Here is an 18,721-nt window from a genome sequence, read left to right on the forward strand (position 1 = left end):
CAAATAATATTCTTCATTGGGTCAGCATTTTCTTCAATAGTTTCATTTTCCCTGAAACTATCGACGACATCAGATCTTAAGAAAACTTCCGTTCTTAAGTTGTAAGAATGTTGCTTCCGATCCATTATTTAAAGTAATCAGAAGATAACTTCCACACTATGTGTTCATGAATCCTGGCTAAAGGTCGCCATAATTGTTGCTGTTAGTTTTTGAATTAGCAACTAGTACAAATATATTATTTGTTTTAAGACATAAATTCCGGAAATCTACTTACGAATTGGTATATTACACTATATCCCATAATACATAATTAGAACAGTAACAGTGATGATGAAATGTCTTTCTTCTTATCAAAGATTTTTATCATTAACAAAACTTAATTGTGAATGTTATAAACAGATGACAGTCACACACCCCACATGATGCCAGCCATCTTCATAACGCCTTGACAAACATACTGGTATTTTTCAATGATGTGAGATGTGTAAACACACCCTGAATATCTCTCCAGACTGGTTATGGCTTCGTTAGAGAACATTGCATAGATGCCTCTGCTCCTTTGGTTATGCATAGTGTTCCCTGCATAGTCCCACTGTGCTCTTCTATGGACCATAGGTCAAGGGATTGCACCAGGCAGACCTCGTTGCATTAAGACCATGGTTCTGCAATGCCAGTACACGGTATGTCATCCGTGTCACTGCTGCCAGGTCCATGGTGAAATCCTCTACTGCGCTTCACCTCTGACAACTGGCACTTGACACCATGTGTCAGTTCTCTGGATATTTCTGTCCTTTTAGAATCTTCATCTTCACAGTTGGTAAATGACGCTCCTGGAATGTCAACCTGAGACATCTCCATTGGTTTCCAGTTGTGATATGACCCTGCCCCTCGTAATATTCAGTTGAGCATGCTGAGTCAGGACTAACAGTCTGCATCTGTTTTTTGCACTGTCACGTGTACAAACTTATATACAGTGAGTAGTGTCTGCAAGGTTGGCACTACCACCATATGTGTCCGGTATTTATGCCTATTGTGGGATCTCACCAGTGCTGCCAACTGAACTGTGTGTTTATATTGTCTTAGAAGGTGCTGTTGTATGTGTCAGATGGCTTTTTGTAGTGGTGTGGAAGTGTTAAAACCTCTCTGTGAGTGGTTCGAGTGATATTTGTGGCTCATTGTTGTCTATGGTCCAGATGTGATGGTGGAGTAAATAGTGAGGTCATGAGAATCTAGCAGACAAGCAGCACCCTGGAGGACCTGAGGCATCCTCTACGGAGGTGAACATCAAATGTGCAGATGCAATGATACATGCCAACCAACAGGTCACTGGAGACAGTTGTGTCAGTATCGAAGATAGGACATGCCCGTGGACACTATATCACATGCAACATTTTGGAATACAGCATGGTGTGGGTACCTTGACAACTGACTACTGATCACAAACCCCCAGAATGGGCATTAGTCTTCATCATCTCCTGTATTATGAGCAGAAAGGCAATCGCTTCATGTCCTACATTGTGTTAGGAGACTAGAACTGACTTTAAGTTAAGTAAGTACAGTATGCGGCAAAACAAACAGTACTGAAATCACATCATTGACAATGATTTATTGTACATCAGAATAAGACATAAAAAAATGATGTGAAATGTGAAACGAAATGTTGCATCCATTGTTGTTGTAACGGTAGATTTCTTGCACGGCAAAAAGTGCGCAAATCACGCAAAAATGGCTCAATAATCAAGTGTCTGTATCGTCCCTGGTTCACAGTTTCTGGATTCTTGTGTTCATCCTCCACGAAATACGGGCCCAATATTCCATGTCCCGACACTGCACATGATATCGTAACCCGCGCACTATGCAATGATTTCTCAGTGATTACATCTGGCCGTTCAAACCCGAGGAAACGAGTTGTTTGTCGGTTGATGTACCCATCAAGGTGCACATGGCTTTCATCACTAAACCATATGTTCCTCATGAAATCTGCATCTTCATATGCCATGGCTAACACTGTGGAGCAGTACAGTAACCGGGCCCGCTCATCTCTTGCATTGAAACGCTGCCCCACTTGAATACGGTATGCAAACCCATCAATGGCCTTGAACATTCGCCGAAGAGACCGGTCACTTAATCCAAGTTTCATTGCCGTTCGACGTAGGCTACGCTTTGGCGACCGTACCACTTGATCCAGAACACGTCCGTGATTGTCGTTTGTGGTTACTGTCCTTCGGCGCCCAGTCGTCCCTTTCCGTTCACACAACACTGATCCAGTACGATGGAACTTCTCGATGACGGACAAGATTGTTGTATTGCTTCGAGCCGCCTTGTTGAATCGTTCCACGAACCGAGTTTTCACAACCTTCACGCTCGGTCCACTCTGACGCCCAGCAGCGTATGAGTGGAAGTAGTGCTTGACAATAAACACCTTTTTCTCTGTTGCGAGTCCCATTCTCCTCGCGCGAACTGCACACAATGCTAGTCCACACCCAACTGGACATGCAGGCACCGCTGCTGGCTGAAACCACTTTGAACCTGCGCGCACTCTGTCCGTGACTTTCGGTACTGTTTGTTTTGCCGCATACTGTATAAGTACCCTTGCTATCTGGTCAAAAAGACATTAGTCTGTTGGCAAGATCCCACTGACTATGTTTTGCGATGCCTATGGTGTCCTGTTGCTGGACTTCCTGCATGGTGGAATGGCAAATGCTATCAGGTACTGCAAAACACTGACAATGTTGAAAGCTGCCATTCGATGAAAGAGACAAGGTGAATTCACCTCTGCTATTCTGCTTCTAGATGATGATGCAAGACCCTACTCAGCAATGACAACATCTCTTTTCTAGAGGTTTGGTTGGAAACACCTGATCCTCCCTACGGTCTTGATCTAGCACCCAACTTTGAAAAAGTCACTATATGAACAGCACTACTACAGGTGCATGTATACATCCACCCTTGGTAATGTAACCCATGCCTAATCCAGATCAATATGCATGCAAGAGTTCCAGCAGATTCACACGCAGAGTCACTCTGTTGGAATTTGCTGTGCTGTCAGAATGTGGTGTTCTTGGTCCAAAACCGTTCTTTGTGTCTGTTGATGTGCACCTTTCTTTTGTTTCTGCCTTGTTCAGAGATTTGGTATAATTTCAGCAAAATGCTTCTAACATTTATAGTTTTCCCAAGCTTCAAATTGCTATGCTCAAATATCTGTCTCCGCTTAGCCATTTCGTTTATAATGTAACCTGTTGTGATTGAATTGTTTTACCACTTTAAGAACACGAGGTGCAGTTTCCCATAAGAATTTTATTTCAATTTGGTTGAAATGCACCTGAATATTGAAAAAGAAATGTATTCTAGAGTATGTCATATTTCTTCGAATGTAAGGTGTACTTGGTGGGGGGGGGGCACTTTGGAATGTTGAAAATGTATGTGCACCGTGGATTTGATGGCATCTTGGATCTGAGCAGTAGTAGCAATTGGGTGCCAAAACTGGAGAGAGAGGGGCAGTTTAATTTCTCTTTGTAGACAAACTTAACATTAATAGGCCATAGTGCTCCCCCTCCCCTAATCGCCGACACTGGATTCAGTATATATGTATAAATATACCTCAGTATTACTGTAATTTACTATTGTATTTAAAGCCGCAGTGGTCTATTTGGTCTGACTGTCATGCAAAAGACCTGGGTTCAATTCAGGGATGGGTGATCTAAGATTTGAATTTTTCCGGCCTTGTGCCCACAGCTCTGGTGCTCACTCAGCCTCAAATCAATGGGTACCTGGAACCAACCCTATGGGGTAAAGGCAGCTTGAACATGGTGCTGATCACATCACCTACAAAATAGCCACAAGGTCGTGAATGTGTGGGGCCCTGTTCCCACATCTCCTAAATGTGCCTTCATGGAACAGGGAACTTTACCTTTTTTTAGTGTAATTTAGAATGAATGGGGTATTAGCCAATTCTAATTTGCAAGTTTTTTCCCTCTTACATTTATGGAAATGCTGGTATTGTTAAAAATCACCCATAACAAAATTTTCTTCCTTTAAATTTGGTGTGTTAATAACAATATTTCCCAGCAACAAACATATCTATTTGTAGTAGGACTGAGCCAATGCGGATACAGTATTGGAAATATTGGTTGGAATTTATTTACCGATACCGGTTGATACTTTTCTGCCATTTTGATCTTCCACAGTGTCTGCAAAAATGCAATTTGCCACGTTCAGAGAGTTTCGTAATCTTGAAATTTATGCAAACATGAAGTTTCTTTTTGTTTTGCATTGCTTTTGTGCGAGAAAACTGGATTTTGTGATAACGTAATTTTATGTTCTTATATGATTCTTGAATATTTTAAAGTAAAGATCGTGGTAAATTGATTCATGCAATTAGAATGGAATACTTGCACACTAATATTAATCAACATTTTTGAACAACTTTTAATTATTACAATTTTCAAGTATCAGTATTGATGAAAGTATCAGCATCGGTATCGGTTCAAAGTGGTGTTGGCTCAGCCCTAATTTGCAGCAGTGAAGTACGAAGAGGAAACAAAGGGAGAAGGTTTATTCTTGTGCTCTTAGCAGTAAAGAACTGGTCAATGAGTCAGCTTTTGTAAAGTGCACATTAAACGAACATTAAAAGTGGAGAAACAGAAGTGTTACTCATATGATGCAGCATTTAAACTTGAAGTTTTTTTTGTGTAGCGGAGGGATTTGTAAACGGTACAGCAGGTTGACAATTCACTGTCTGTGAAGTGTCCCTTCATTGTTGGGGAGGTCAATAACAACAGTTATTTATTGCAGTATTGTACTAATAAAGTACCTGTATTACTGGTGTACACCTTAAGCAAAAAGTGTTTAACCCCTCAAAAGATGAAGCACTAATTGATTCGATGGTATCTTAGATTCAAAGAAATACTGTATGTTTAACCTCATATGACAGATGCAGGTAGCAGTCCCATGTATTTATTGCAGAAAATGAAAATGCCCCCGTTGCCTTTTTTAACGAAACACCCTTCGTATTCAAAGCCACATTTTGACATGACATTATTTTCTTAACCTTTCTCCCTTCTGTTGTGCTTTATGCAATTGTACCTAAAGTAAATTTTAAAAAGTAGCAGTAGAATCCCACATTTATTATTTTATTGGATGTTACTACGTTTACAATCTTTATGATTAGTTAGAAAAATAAAAATGTGAAACACATGTATGCTAAGAAGTACATAAAAAAACCTTTATTTTTTTCAGAGTTATTGAAAAAAAGTAAGGAACAAAAATAAGTTTGTAAACAAACTGTCAATCACAATTTTGTAGTTTTTATTGTAAATCCTTAGAGTTTCTAGTGAGAAGGATGCACCTGCATAGCCTGACACAATTTCTTGATGTCCGGTTGTGCACTTGGAACTTTCAAGCAGAGATTCGACTCAAAATTTAGTCCATTATAGATTTTGAAGGAGTATTTTCTTTCAAAACAGTGTCAGTGACAAAATCAGCCTAATTTTTCTGTCGAGTGTTAAAGCTAGGAAGTCTGAAACAATGAAGTTGGTTCTACACACCTGTAGCAAAAATATTGTGTGGGTATTCTCGGCATTTCTCTTCTGAGCTGATTGCATACTCCCTACAAGTCGGTTATGTACTCCTAGGGGTATGCTTACCACAGTTTGAGAACCACTGCTTTAGGTCCATCTCAACGTTATCTCACCATTTTTGTCTTGGTCTTTGTGCACGTCACTTGCCATCAGGTTTCCTAACAAGAATACTGTAAATTCTTCTTTCCTTTCCCATTCGTGCCACATGGCCTGCCCACCTAAGACTTAGACCACAAAGACCAAGACAAAGATGGTAGGTAATAATATCTGGAGATGAGTAGAAATTATGCAGTTCTAAATTTTGTAACCTTCTCCACTCACCTTTCACCTCATCCCTTTTAGGTCCAAATATTTTTCTAATTCAAATACTCTTAATTTATGTTCCTCTTTTAATGTAAGGGACAAAGTTTCACATCCATATAATAATACAGGCAAAATTACTGTTTTGTATATTTTAACTTTTAGTTTCTTAGATATTATACAAGAAGATAAAAGTTTATGAACGGAAAAGTAACATGCATTTCCTGAATTAAGTCAGCTTTTTTATTTCCTCTTTAATATAATTTTCATTTGTTAGTACAGTGCATTCTAAAAGTCCCCGCACACAAAATTTGAGAATTGTTTTGCTCATAATTTATTGAACTTGTCAAAGTAATGAATACATACATTTGTTAACTATATCTTGAAATGCACAAAAAATAAGTCTTAAACTAAATGTGATTAAAACTGCAATCTCTGAGGTCAGTAATGCACTGACAAGACTGCAAACCACTTTCTGCGGATTGATTTAATTTGATTTGCTTTATTTTACTTCGCTTTTGTGCCACTTTTGGCTAATTTGCAAAGATGGAGATGAGTGATGAAATTGATGAATGAACACTCACAAACATCCATGCCCAGGCCAGGATTCAAACCCAGGACCCCTGGCATCATAGCGCGATGCACTAACCACTCGGCCATGGGGGCAGCTTTCCATGCATTGAAATACACAGAAAGAATATTGAAACTAAATTTGAAACAATCATCCATTGCAGTTTTAGCTTTTCATCGGAAAATAGACTTCTCCATTTCTCCACACATGTTTCATATGCTTCCAACATAGCGACTCGCTGTGTGCACACAAAGATTAACGCCCACTGAGACTCAGAGCAACGTGGCAACTTACGCATTTGCGGCATCTCAGTGGAAGATAACGTGCAGACTTCTGGCACTCAAATTCCATGCATCGGTTCTGCTTGTTTCTCTGTAGTAGGCGTTACACCATTTCATTTCAATAGAAGCAAACAACAGAAGTTCTGTTGCCACGTCTCGGTGGGTAATGTGCTTAAAAGGTATTGTTGACAATCTGTCGTTGTACGTCTCACACTGAGAACTGTAACAGCGGCACTGCTCTAAATATAACATAAACTCGCTCTTGAAGGTCAAACTAATTCCTACTGGCAAGCTTGCCAACTCATCCAGATGAATGCCTTAGTAGCTTCTTTTTAAAGTATGAGTTCGGGGACTTTTCGTATGCACTGTATTATTCCCAAGTACTTGAATTTGGAAACTGATTCAAATGCTTCAATAATTCTTAAGTGGATCTTAATGTAGTGATATATTTTCTTTCTTATAGGTCCGAGATGAATATCGTACAGACTACGATGGTGGTAGAGACGGTTATGGGAAAATAGTTCAGCAAAAGGTTGGACCCAACGGGCAAAGTCTGACTAAGGTGTTTGCAAGGTGATCGAACTGTAGCTGGATGATTGTGCTGCGATTGTTAGTGACTTCCAAGTTCATTCAAAGTGATACAGTTTGCTCCGTGCCTTTCCTTTTATTTAATTGACGAAGCAAAAGTGATTACTTTGTATTATTTTAACAGTCGCAGTGATCTATGTATGTGTGTCTCAGGTGGTGATAAAAGGGAAATACAAGTTCTATGATACTTCACCAAGTTAAAAAAACTGGTTAGTTATTATTATTTTGTTTTAGTGTATTCAGTTCTATTTTTTTTTTTTTCAAGAGATTGGTGATTGATTTTTCGTGGCTCTTTTGAATTTTTGAAAAGCAAAGTTATTATCCCCTTTATGTGGTATTAAGAATAAATGTGTGAAAGATTTGAACTGTCAAGAAAGTTTTTTTTTTTCATCAAATATGCACCAAACATTGTAACTGCTGAAGTTATAGTTAGAACTGGAATATGTAAGATGATTTTCAAAGGTGTACAATCCATTTGTAATTAAAAATCTTAAGTAACTCTTCCATTTGAGATGTTTAAGTAATCACTGATGAAATGTTGTATGTAACGGTTATATTTACTGTTGCTCTGGATAATGGATCGCTGAACCATTTATCACAAGCTACCGGTAGCTTGCAGAGATATATATACAGTAAAACCTCATTAATCCAGACTAATGGGGGGGGGATAAGTTGACCGGGTTAACGAACGTCCAGATTAACTGAAATAACCTAAAAGAACAGTAGAAAGTGCATTAAATCTCCATTTGTAGCAACCAAACACGTTTATTATGGTGTATTTGAAGGGCATAGGCCTAAATTCACTATATAGTACAGTACAAAGTCTGCGGGGGAAAAATTTCATCAGTGGTTGACTGCCTTTTCTTTGGTAAGTTCTTGTGTTGACTTCTAGCCACATTTAAAACCTTGCATTATGCTTTGGGGGGGGGGGGGGGGCTTTTGCCTGTCCAGATTAACGAGGTTTTACTGTATTCAGTGGCTTGTGAACGGTTGGCTCTATATGCAGATACTAACAGCAATCTTGAGGGTAACTTTTTCAACATTGTATCTTCATGCTGATTGCACTCGCACCGTAGATAGTGGATAGCCAGCCCTATCAGTATTGAAGAAGTAACCCTTCAATTAACTAGAACCACTAATTCTCTCTCTTAAGAACAACTAAACCTTGACAATCACAATCACATATCAGTAAAAATAATGAATTTTAAAGTAGTAACTAATCAGTAAAGCTGAGAAAACAAACCCTTATGCAACAATCGTGCCTGTCTGCCAATTCAACAATAACTCAGATATGTAAAGATAAATTTTGATGGACTGTGGACCTATCAAATAAACTTGATGAGCCTGTCGGGCTGTGAGAGAGAACAACCAATCTAGAGTGATCTGTTGATATCTCAGAAACTAGTGAATGGGAAGATCTAAAATTTTCTAAAGTTAAAGATCTGGAAAAAATTAAGTTTAGACATAATTTTTTGTTGCCCCATTTGTATGTCTATTAACCCTTTCTGAAGGGCACTTAGAATATCAAGTTTTATCCAGGAGACTGTTTTTGTTGGGTTTTTTTTTCAAAAAATCCTAGAAAATAAGTTGTTAAATGTGTTCTTATTTAACATTTTTTTCTAAAATGTACAACACTTCCTCTTTCTAGGTATATAATATGTTACATTTTATATAAATTTTCTCACATTTATGATTTTTTTAGATGGGGGTACAGCCCCTCCCGAAATTTAGAGAAAATCAACATTTTCAAATGAAAGCAATAAACTGCTCTGGAAATACCAAGATGGTAACTGAAAACTTCCCTTAAAATGCCCCAATTACCATTGTTGTCTTTGAACACGAAGGTAAAAATTGGTAATTATGAAATTTTTTATTGTGTATCTCCCCTTCCTCAGAATCCAGTTATGAAATATCATCCACCTTTACAATTTCAGCTCCCTCTGAAATAAAATCCTGCATACGCCAGTTCAAGTAGGTGTGTAACTTTGTAACTAGCGGAAACAAAATGTCAAATCTGCCTGCCATACATGGTCTGAACTCAACTGACAGCGCAATTTTACATTTTTGTGGCACAATTTTTGACTGGTGATCTCCAACATTATATAGGGTGGTCCATAATGTATCTACTAATCAGGGTGCGAAATCATTGAAGACTGGTGGGGGAGAAAGATCTTAATCTACAAGCTCCCCCACAAACATATTCATAAATTACACGATATACACGTTTATAATGTTATTAAAAGTAAAAATAAATTATTAGGCTAAATTAAAAATATATTATTATTATTATTATTAATTACATAGAAAGAAATTAATTTGCTACTTTTATATATGTCACATATCATAAAGTAGCAAATTAAATCCTTTATTCACTGGTTAAAGATGTTAATAAATTATGAAATTGTTGAAGTGGTTTTATGTAGACGTTTTTATTTAGTTATTGTTTTATGTTAATATAAATCAATTAGATTTCATAGTTATTATTGTTTTGCATTCTTGTTTTACTTTCGTTGTTCATATTGATGTAGATTTGTTAATGATCTCTTGAGAGAGAGAAAAGCATTCAACACTCACAAGCACACTACTTTGTGTGTGTTTTCGATATTATTCTTAGTAAAATATATTTTTTAAAAAATTTGGTGGGGGACATCCTCTCCACCCCCCCCCCCCCTCCCCCCAAGGATTTCACACCCTGCTACCAATGCCAGTTTATGACCTGCTGTGCATATGCAGAAATCTCTCATGTGTAGGCAGTTACAAGACTTTCAATCGATCTGCCATGGAACACTGGCTGGTTCAGACATGAATCACAGCAGCGAACGCATTCATCCAAACAGATGCAATGAGCAGCATGGACTTACTCTGTACTTCCTGGTAGCTTAATGCTTCCCCTCTGACCTGGAAATTTCCATGTCTCCACACTTACATTCACTCTACATTGTTTGATCCACCTGCTCATGCTATGCCACTCTGGCATGGCTTCATAGCAATCCTCATTAGACTGTCATTACAGTGCCTGAATGAAACATGCTCAGATAAATTCATCCACTGCCAGGATCAGTGTCTGAACCACCCAACATTTCATAACAGACTGATTGCAAGCTTTTAAGCATGGAAAAATTCTTCACTTTCACGCCTGTGTTCCTTGGTGTGTGTTTTTACTCTCAGATTAGGGAAAAACACCATACTCCGTTCTTGGGACCTTGATCTTGCATGGGAAATCTTGTTTTGATACTCACAAATGGAAAAGCAATAAGATTTTCCAGCACTATGGAATGATCATGGATAACATACAACTAAATCATTTTATACTTTGTAGAAGTACATTCGTTCTCCATGTAATGAACACCCCCACTATAATGGAAGATGAAGCTAAGCCCCGCGACAGTTCAAAGTTCATTGTAGTGGAGTATAAACCTCTTGCACTTTCTTTCAAATCAGTCGCATGGATAAATCATTAAACACCACCATTCTTGAATGGCAAGAGGCCTCTTCTTATCTGGTGTTTTCAACTTGTTAATAATAATAATAAAAAAAAAACCTTTTCATTGCATAAATGAATGTTCTCTGACACCTGTCAGCACTGGCATTATTTTCGTCACCTCAAGCTCTGTTTTATTTTCATATTGTTGCCGTAAGGAGGAATATACATTTAAAATAACTTGCTTGACTTTGAAAAGCTTCTCCCAAAGTAACATGTGGGCAAAACCATGTGCTGAACAGGAGACCTCGATTCAGCCTCTCTCATGGCTGTATAGCACGATTAGCAATGAATCACGATAAACACAGGGTGAAAATAGTGGGGTGTGCAACACTGGTATCACTGATTCCACACGCTATGAAATGTGTTCCAATCCCTCTCAACTCGCTCTTGAGTTTAAGTGTTCCTTTCGCGCAACCGACAGCCCAGTTGGCAGATCTGCGGTTTCAAGTTTGTCTGCTCAGTGATTGCAACCAATCAAGCCCATACCTGTTAATGTATGGATTATTTTGTCTATATATTACAAATTAAATAACTGTTTTCTTGCAAGTATGCAGTCGTGTCTGAAAATAACCTGTCTCAGCAGAACTATATTCTGTGTGCATGTTTGGGAAAACCTGCTTCAAAGTTAACTTGACGCGCAGCTTAGAAGGTTTTTGACTCCTCAAATTCATCATGGGTATAAACTTGGATTGATAAATTGACCTGATTGCTTTATTTTACTTCACTTGTCTGCCATTTTTGGCTAATCGTGAAGATTAGTATAAGTGATAATAAGCGCCAGTGCCTACCTACTGACTGCTGGCTTCACTTCCACCAGAGGTGGCAGATCCAACCAGTTACAGGGCGACGTGTGGTCAGCATGATGAACCCCAAGTTGTAGGTTTCCATGACTGTGTGAAGCTACTCATTCGTAGTTCCCCAATTTCCTCACACTGGTTGGTGGCCATCGGTCCCATACACAGTCTAAAATCTCAGGAAAAGTTGTTAATGCTTTCTCCAGGATACTAGAACCTGCGCACTTCCCTTAGCTGTAGCCCAAAGCATGCACCTTAGATTGCATGGCCATGGTGCGGGCCAAGGATGAGTGATGATGGTATGCAATTGATGATGGGATACTTAAAAAGAACGCCCAGGCTAGCATTCGAATCCGTCGTAGTATGTTGTGCTAATCACTCCACCACGGAAGTCGGCAGGTATAAAGTTTCAAGTAGAAGAGAAAACAGAAATAGTTCTGTCATGAAATTTGCTGGAAGTTAAACACAGAACTTCAATGTTGAATCTAGGGTCTATAGCTATGATTCAAGTTCAGCACTATTCACTTGTAACAATAGTTTATTTTTGTCTTATAGCAATGATTCATTCATAATATACACTCTCACTTGGTACAGAAAAATAATCGATCTGACAACAGAATCAATAAGTGGTATAAATTGTAACAAGCATGGAAACATTTTTTATATTAAAATAAGTCTTATTTTTTTGTAAAAACTATTTCTACAATCTTTTTACATTATTCATTTCATTGAAAGCATAAAATAGTTCTACACTTCAATCATTGTATATTTACATTGTTCTTTTTATGCACTTTTTAAAAGTCTGAACACTGTTCAAAGTAAGGATACAAATGTTCACAGTATATTAGAAATACCTGACCTAATTTCATTCTAAAAAATTAATTTCTTTGGATCTAAATATGAAACTACAGGGTCGTGCCTGAAAAACCGAATGACCTCTCTTGTTATGGTTCATTCATACAGAGTTCATGGAGCATGCATGAGCTGTTACTTTTCTAAGTGTGTTTGCGTGTGTGTGGGGGGGGGGGGCACTGTCATGTTAACCCATCCACTTACCTAGTCGTCGAATCGACGGCCTGACTGGACGTTCGCTTCCCGTACCTAGCCGTCAAATCGACGGGTTTCCGATTTTCATCACGTAGTTCCTTTTCCATTCAATAGATGGCAGAGGTTGTATGATCTTTCAAATTTATGACGTGTATGTTTGTGCTGCTAAGTTTTTCATACCATTTCAAACGTGTTTTGTTCAGTAATTTATCATGTAAACAAACCTTCATTTGTTACGTCTTGCAAACATGTTGCATAAGAATGTTGTAGATGATTCTGCGATTGAAAAGTTGCCTTTCGATAGCGATGAAAAGGAAAATGTGGATTTTGGAAGGGGAGATGAACACGTTGGCTCATTTTATGTTAGTGAAATTGAAGAATGTAGTGAAAGTGAGGAAGAGGTGGCTGTGGCAGGAAAAATATAAAAGGTTGAGGAATGGAAATGGAATGCAAAGATGTGTGATCAAATTTATTAGGTGAGTTTCTAATTATCTTTCAAGTAAACTGCATATGTGCATACTTATTACTATACTTCCACTTCAATATATACATTTTTTATGTAAATTGCTTGGATAGTTTAAACAATATTTGATATCTTGTCTTGCTGTGCAACCTTCACGGGAGATAGCCAAATTTAAATGGTATTTCATGGCAAAAAAATTGGCATTTAAATGGTAAGTGGATGGGTTAAATGTTTCCCGACCTTCCCTCAATATTTCCACTACAGTTGCAGTGCAGTGGTTTGTCTTTCATCATATGTGTGTTGGTATGGTTTTGATCGTGCTTTGCTCTTTGCAAGAAAGGATTGCTTGCTGTTATGTGTATACAGGCTTAATGCAATGTCAACTCCCAAATACCAGGCAATACCCCAAACAAATACTTGAATTTGTTTTGAAGCTTGTCATGAAAGAGTCGACATGTGGTGCTGCTCAGAAATGCATATTATTGGTCACATATGCTTACTTAAAAATGTCCTCATCATTGTATACATACATTGTATTCAAAGAATTCTACAATCAGTTAATATGCTGAAAAAGAATATTATTTTCTTCAGCATGACATCTCACCAGTCCGTGAATTACATTCCTGCAGCATTTCCAGGTGATACGTTGATCAGCACTGGGCTCATGGCCTCCTTGTTTTGCCATACCTATCTGCTTTCGATATTTTCCTGGAGTTCAAAAATTTATGAAAACAATCCACACAGTTGGAAAAACTTGCAGAACATGTTCCCCGAGACATAACTCTGTGTTCATATCAGTGTTGACCTCTTTAAAAATCTCCTATGGGCTATGAGCAATAAGTGCATGTGTTCTTTATTTGTGTATGCAGTTATGTACTATAAGCTCTGTACAAAAGAACCTTTACAGTAGGTAAATAAAGAATTCTACACTTAACAACTCACACGTAGAATCAGTTTCAGTTTTTCATGCCCGCACTGTACATAACATTCTAAAGTGGCACTGACTATAGCAGAATTAAATACATTTTGAACATTTGGGTTCTCAAATTATTCAAAAAATATTGTTAACTATTCGTCATTTTAATTTAAATTGGAAAATAGTCCATCCATTAAAATTTGATGTACTATTATTTTACGGTACAGGTTAAACTCATTTCTTAGTGATGTCCTATTGAAGCTGTGCAAATGATTGTCTCATGTTACCATCCATCAGTTCAAATGTAACATTTACAAAATAAGAATATTCCTTGTATTTGAGATTTCTGCTGTGATAATGATGAAAGTGGATTGAAATTGTTTGGATTGTTTTCTTTAGCTACTTTCATGGTCATTTAGCACCTACAAAACCAAGGTGAAATTCATAGAGGCTGAACTGTAAAAAGCTCTCACAAATGAATAGACAGTCAATCCTCCATCTCTATGCATTTTACATTATTTGTATAAAGTACAACACTTGCATCGAATATCTAATACGAGGAAGACAACTGATAGTTTTGAATGGTTACACCATTGCAAAAATAAGATAAAATATCCAAATTGGTAATACACACTCATGTTTTTGGAATTTAAGAAAAATGTGGTAGACTTAATAAAACATCTAATAATAAAGTATTTTCATTCCATCACTTCTATGATATAATAGTAATCATACTAATAGAAGACATTTCATCCATTGAGAATGTAAATGTTCTTTTGTAAACAAATCTAGATATATTGGCTGTGGTCTATTTAAAATGCAATTGTTTCACCTCTGTTATCGTATGATGCCTACATACATGAGGGTGTTTGTGGTTCTTCTACAAGATTTGGAAACAGCCATGAGAATGCAAACTCCCAACAGCCAATAAAAGGTTATGACAATTTCCCTCAACCAACCACAAACGCCATCTGAGTATGAGAGAAACCACTTGCATTCTAAACTCGGTCGCTTGTGGGAGCTGCTTAGAAGTAGAAGTGGGCTTCAGTTGTTACTTACTTTAGTTGTTGAGAGACAAAAGTTTTGAATAACAGTAGAATCAAAAGTAGACGATTAACTGAATTTATTTATTTTACTTCGCTACCGAATTTATAATGAAATTGTTTCATCTTCATTGCAGAACAACTACCTAATCTCATTTCTGAAGTGTAGTGTTCTATTTGAAATTTCAATAATTTATTACAGCACACATACCTAACTAAACAACTATTTCTCTTTAGAGAGGCTTCAATATATCAGCCTTTGCAATGATACAAACTTGGAACGCAATGGTGACAAAGGTCCAATAAATATATCATGTCAAACTTTAAAGGTCTCTTCTGAAAAAAAATGAAAAATTGGAGATAAAACATTTACATTCTCATTGGAGGATTTCAAACATCAGCAAGGAAAGTATGAGTAAACCGTAACATACTGTATAATAACTAGTTCTATATCTTTATATCAGTTTCATTTAGAAGAACAGCTATTAAGTGAATAAATATAAATACAGGGTATGAATGCCAGAAATTTGCAGGATGGAAAGTGTACATGATAATGGAAAAGTTCCTGACTTACAATTATTAAAAAAAATACATACTGGCAGAACTAAGGAAATAAAGAAACTCAATATTTCTCACTGAGCAAAAGTGACACTAATTGTTTTCACCACATTTTGTTCTACATTGCTATCAGAGTTTGTTTTGAAGACCAGAGATAGACTGAGGGATACTGGATGCACAGTCTTAATCTATACATCACACTGCCCTGTGCCATGAAGAGATTTTCTTGAACGAATTACCAGATGAGTAAAAGGTATCCAGAAAAGGCAGTGGGCAAGGTTGCCTGTGAATTCTCGGAACTTTGTATAGCCATAAAACTTCATTGGGCAGTGTTGCACATGTGAAAATTCGAATTTGCCTGATTTTATTGATAATAGTAACCAAACGTGAGTGACTTTCTAGTTAGGCAAGGTAGATAAAGTTCCCTGTGCTTATTGCACTATGCCATGAAGGATGTGTAGGTAGGGGTCCAGACATTGACGATCTCAGCCATTGTTTGGAGGTGATGCGATCAGACAACTTCAGGAGAAAAGACTATGGGGTGCCAGCTTTACCAATCATTACATTCCTGTTGATTGCTTGATTCCACACACCTTTTTTCATACATTTCTAGGTCTTAGTATCTTCACTATTTCCATATTTGTTTCTTGCATACTCTACTTTTCACATCTCTGTAGCTCCGTAAATATGTATTTTGGCCAAATGTGTATCATGGCTATTTCCATTGCCACTATGTGTACTATCTGTGTCCAATTTGGAATTGCCTAGTATTGCTTTATTTAGAACCTAGTATAACTTTTCTTTGTAGACTCCGATCCTTGAGCCAACTAAATATGCTTGGAGGAGAGGGAAAATGTCTTTGGTGTCATATTCTACGTAACGAACTAACCACTGGAAAATCTCTTGCATAACACAATAACCGCACTGGAACACAATACACTCCCACCTTGTATAACTGCAAGATCTTCAGTGTTGGTTCACCATATGCTAATTCAGCTTCAGTCGAACCTTTCCATTGAAAACATTGTCCACAACTGTGATATATTATTCTGAAGGCACTTGGTATTTCACTACACGTGATCTCTGTCTTGCATTTATCGATGCATTGTCTGTAATTGTTAAATGATGGAACATATTCGTTTCTTTGGTGTGGCTGGTTTCTTCATAACAGCTTTAATAGCATCGATAAACACTTCCTGCAGTCCTTCATTATTCTTAGCTGAACACTCATCATACTTGTATGCTCTTATTGAATTCTTCAACTTTTTTCCTTCGGCAGGTGTGATGCAAGTTGCTTGTTCATCATCCCGCAGGTCACTCTTCGTACCTAGAAATGTATATATTTAAATGTCAGAATATAAAATACATAAATTTATACATAAAAGAACTACTACAATGATAATTCTCAAATTCTTGGGTAAGTGCACAAAAATGTGAGTCAATGTGCTTTTTTTTTAGAGTAACAATATGCTTCATACTGAGCTTTTGCATAAGTTTTACAAATTGTGTATTGTAGAAGCAGTGTTTGGAAATAATGAGTTACTACAATGCAATTACATGTAAGTAACAGTTATTTTTGAGAGAAACTGTACCTAGTTTTTTTTTTTAAAATGAATAACTGTAAATTGTATTTTCCATGTGCACTGAGTAATCACTGAATTATTATAACCCCAGTGCAAAGTGAAGGAGACCTGTTGTCGACATGATGATCAAGAGGGTGCTTCTGGCCAAAGAAATAAGCATTAAGAAGGAGTCTTGATCAGTAGGTTGTACATTTCTGGTCCTGATGGGAAAGGAAGTTGGACTTTGATAAAGGACAGATTGAGGTAGCATGAAGAGTTGGTGCCACAATCTCGGAAAGGGCTGCACTTGTGGTCTGTTCTCAGGATGCTGTAGTGAGAGTGATCCAAGATTGACATCAAAATGAGCAGACAATGAACTGAATTGGAATGACAATGGAATGGCTGAGGGCAGCAAAAAGTTGATGTATGAGACTCATACGAGCCAACAGACGCAGCAGTGTGCAACGCTTGACAACCCAATACAACTGGGGTAGACTGGAAGAATTTCTAGCATCACCATGCACCGAACTCTTATATGTATGCCAGCAGATGTCCACAATGCCACCCACTTCTCACCAAGGTTCATTAGTGTAAAAACTTGCCTAGTGAAATAAGCATACATGTTGGATGTTAGACAACTAAAGGAAGGTGTGTTGAGTTATGATTTTTACAATATTCAGTGGGTGTTTGTGTTTGGCATCAGCAACATGACAGACGGGATCCATCATGCATGGTGTCAAAGGTGCATACCTGTGGGGTGAGGGTATGGTGTGGAGAATGGAAGTGGGGGCCCTGGTGCATGTGGATGAATGTATGAGTGGTGCTCACAATCTGTAACTGCTTGGTGATGTGGTACCTTTGTCATGACACATTTTTTCCTGATTGGTGATGAGTCTTTCAAGACAGCATTCATGCAGGTCTTGTTGAGACGTCCAAGGAACATAGTTCTGACTTTCAGCATATCAAATTTCCCAGATACGGACCCAATAGAGCAAGTCTAGTTCTTTATGGAATGATCAGATATATGGATACATCAATGAACACTCAGTGTATACATTTCTTATGAGAAAAAAACATTTGGTTAATATTTTTTTCACCAAGGGTTTATTTTGAATTTCCTTATCTCTGTATAAGGTCTGGTTGACTTGTATTTGTGGAAGAGTGCTCTTGTATGCAGAGTGAGCAGTGATACTGTAGCATTTTAAGAGGGGTAGAAAGTAGGGATAGCCATTTTTTAAAAGAAATAATCGATTTTCGAAATTGAAATTTTCCATTTTTTGCTATTTTCAATTTTTTTTTGATTTTCAAACAAAAATTCATTTTGCAAAAAAAAAGTCTCATTTTTTGGAAAAAAAATCACACTTTCTTTTTCGTTTTAATAAAAAAGGATTTTCTGATTTTTCGAAAAATTCAAAATTTTAAGCATGAAATATGTTCCATGAGTTATGCACTTTTAAAAGTCTGAACAGTTTTCAAAAGTAAGGATACAATTGTTTACAGTACATTAGAAATACCCGACCTAATTTCATTCTAAA

General features: G+C 37.4%; 2 protein-coding genes across 4 annotated transcripts in view; one reads left to right on the forward strand and one right to left on the reverse strand.

The window, feature by feature from the left end:
- Positions 1-7,825, forward strand: part of Cbp20 (cap binding protein 20) — a 61,590-nt gene extending 53,765 nt beyond the window's left edge. Inside the window, exon 4 of the mRNA XM_083130433.1 lies at positions 7,195-7,825. Coding sequence (XP_082986559.1) covers positions 7,195-7,308 — 114 coding nt within the window. The 3' untranslated portion in view covers positions 7,309-7,825. The remainder of the gene's footprint in view (positions 1-7,194) is intronic.
- A 4,292-nt stretch (positions 7,826-12,117) lies between these two features.
- Positions 12,118-18,721, reverse strand: part of RhoL (Ras-like GTP-binding protein RhoL) — an 87,448-nt gene continuing 80,844 nt past the window's right edge. For all 3 annotated transcript variants that reach the window (XM_083129727.1, XM_083129726.1, XM_083129729.1), the window contains exon 5: positions 12,118-16,951. In XM_083129727.1, the coding sequence (XP_082985853.1) occupies positions 16,743-16,951 (209 nt within the window). In that variant the 3' untranslated portion in view covers positions 12,118-16,742. The remainder of the gene's footprint in view (positions 16,952-18,721) is intronic.

The sequence above is a fragment of the Lepisma saccharinum genome, chromosome 10 (genome assembly GCF_977018435.1).
Source record: "Lepisma saccharinum chromosome 10, izLepSacc3.1, whole genome shotgun sequence".
NCBI classification, from domain to species: domain Eukaryota; kingdom Metazoa; phylum Arthropoda; class Insecta; order Zygentoma; family Lepismatidae; genus Lepisma; species Lepisma saccharinum.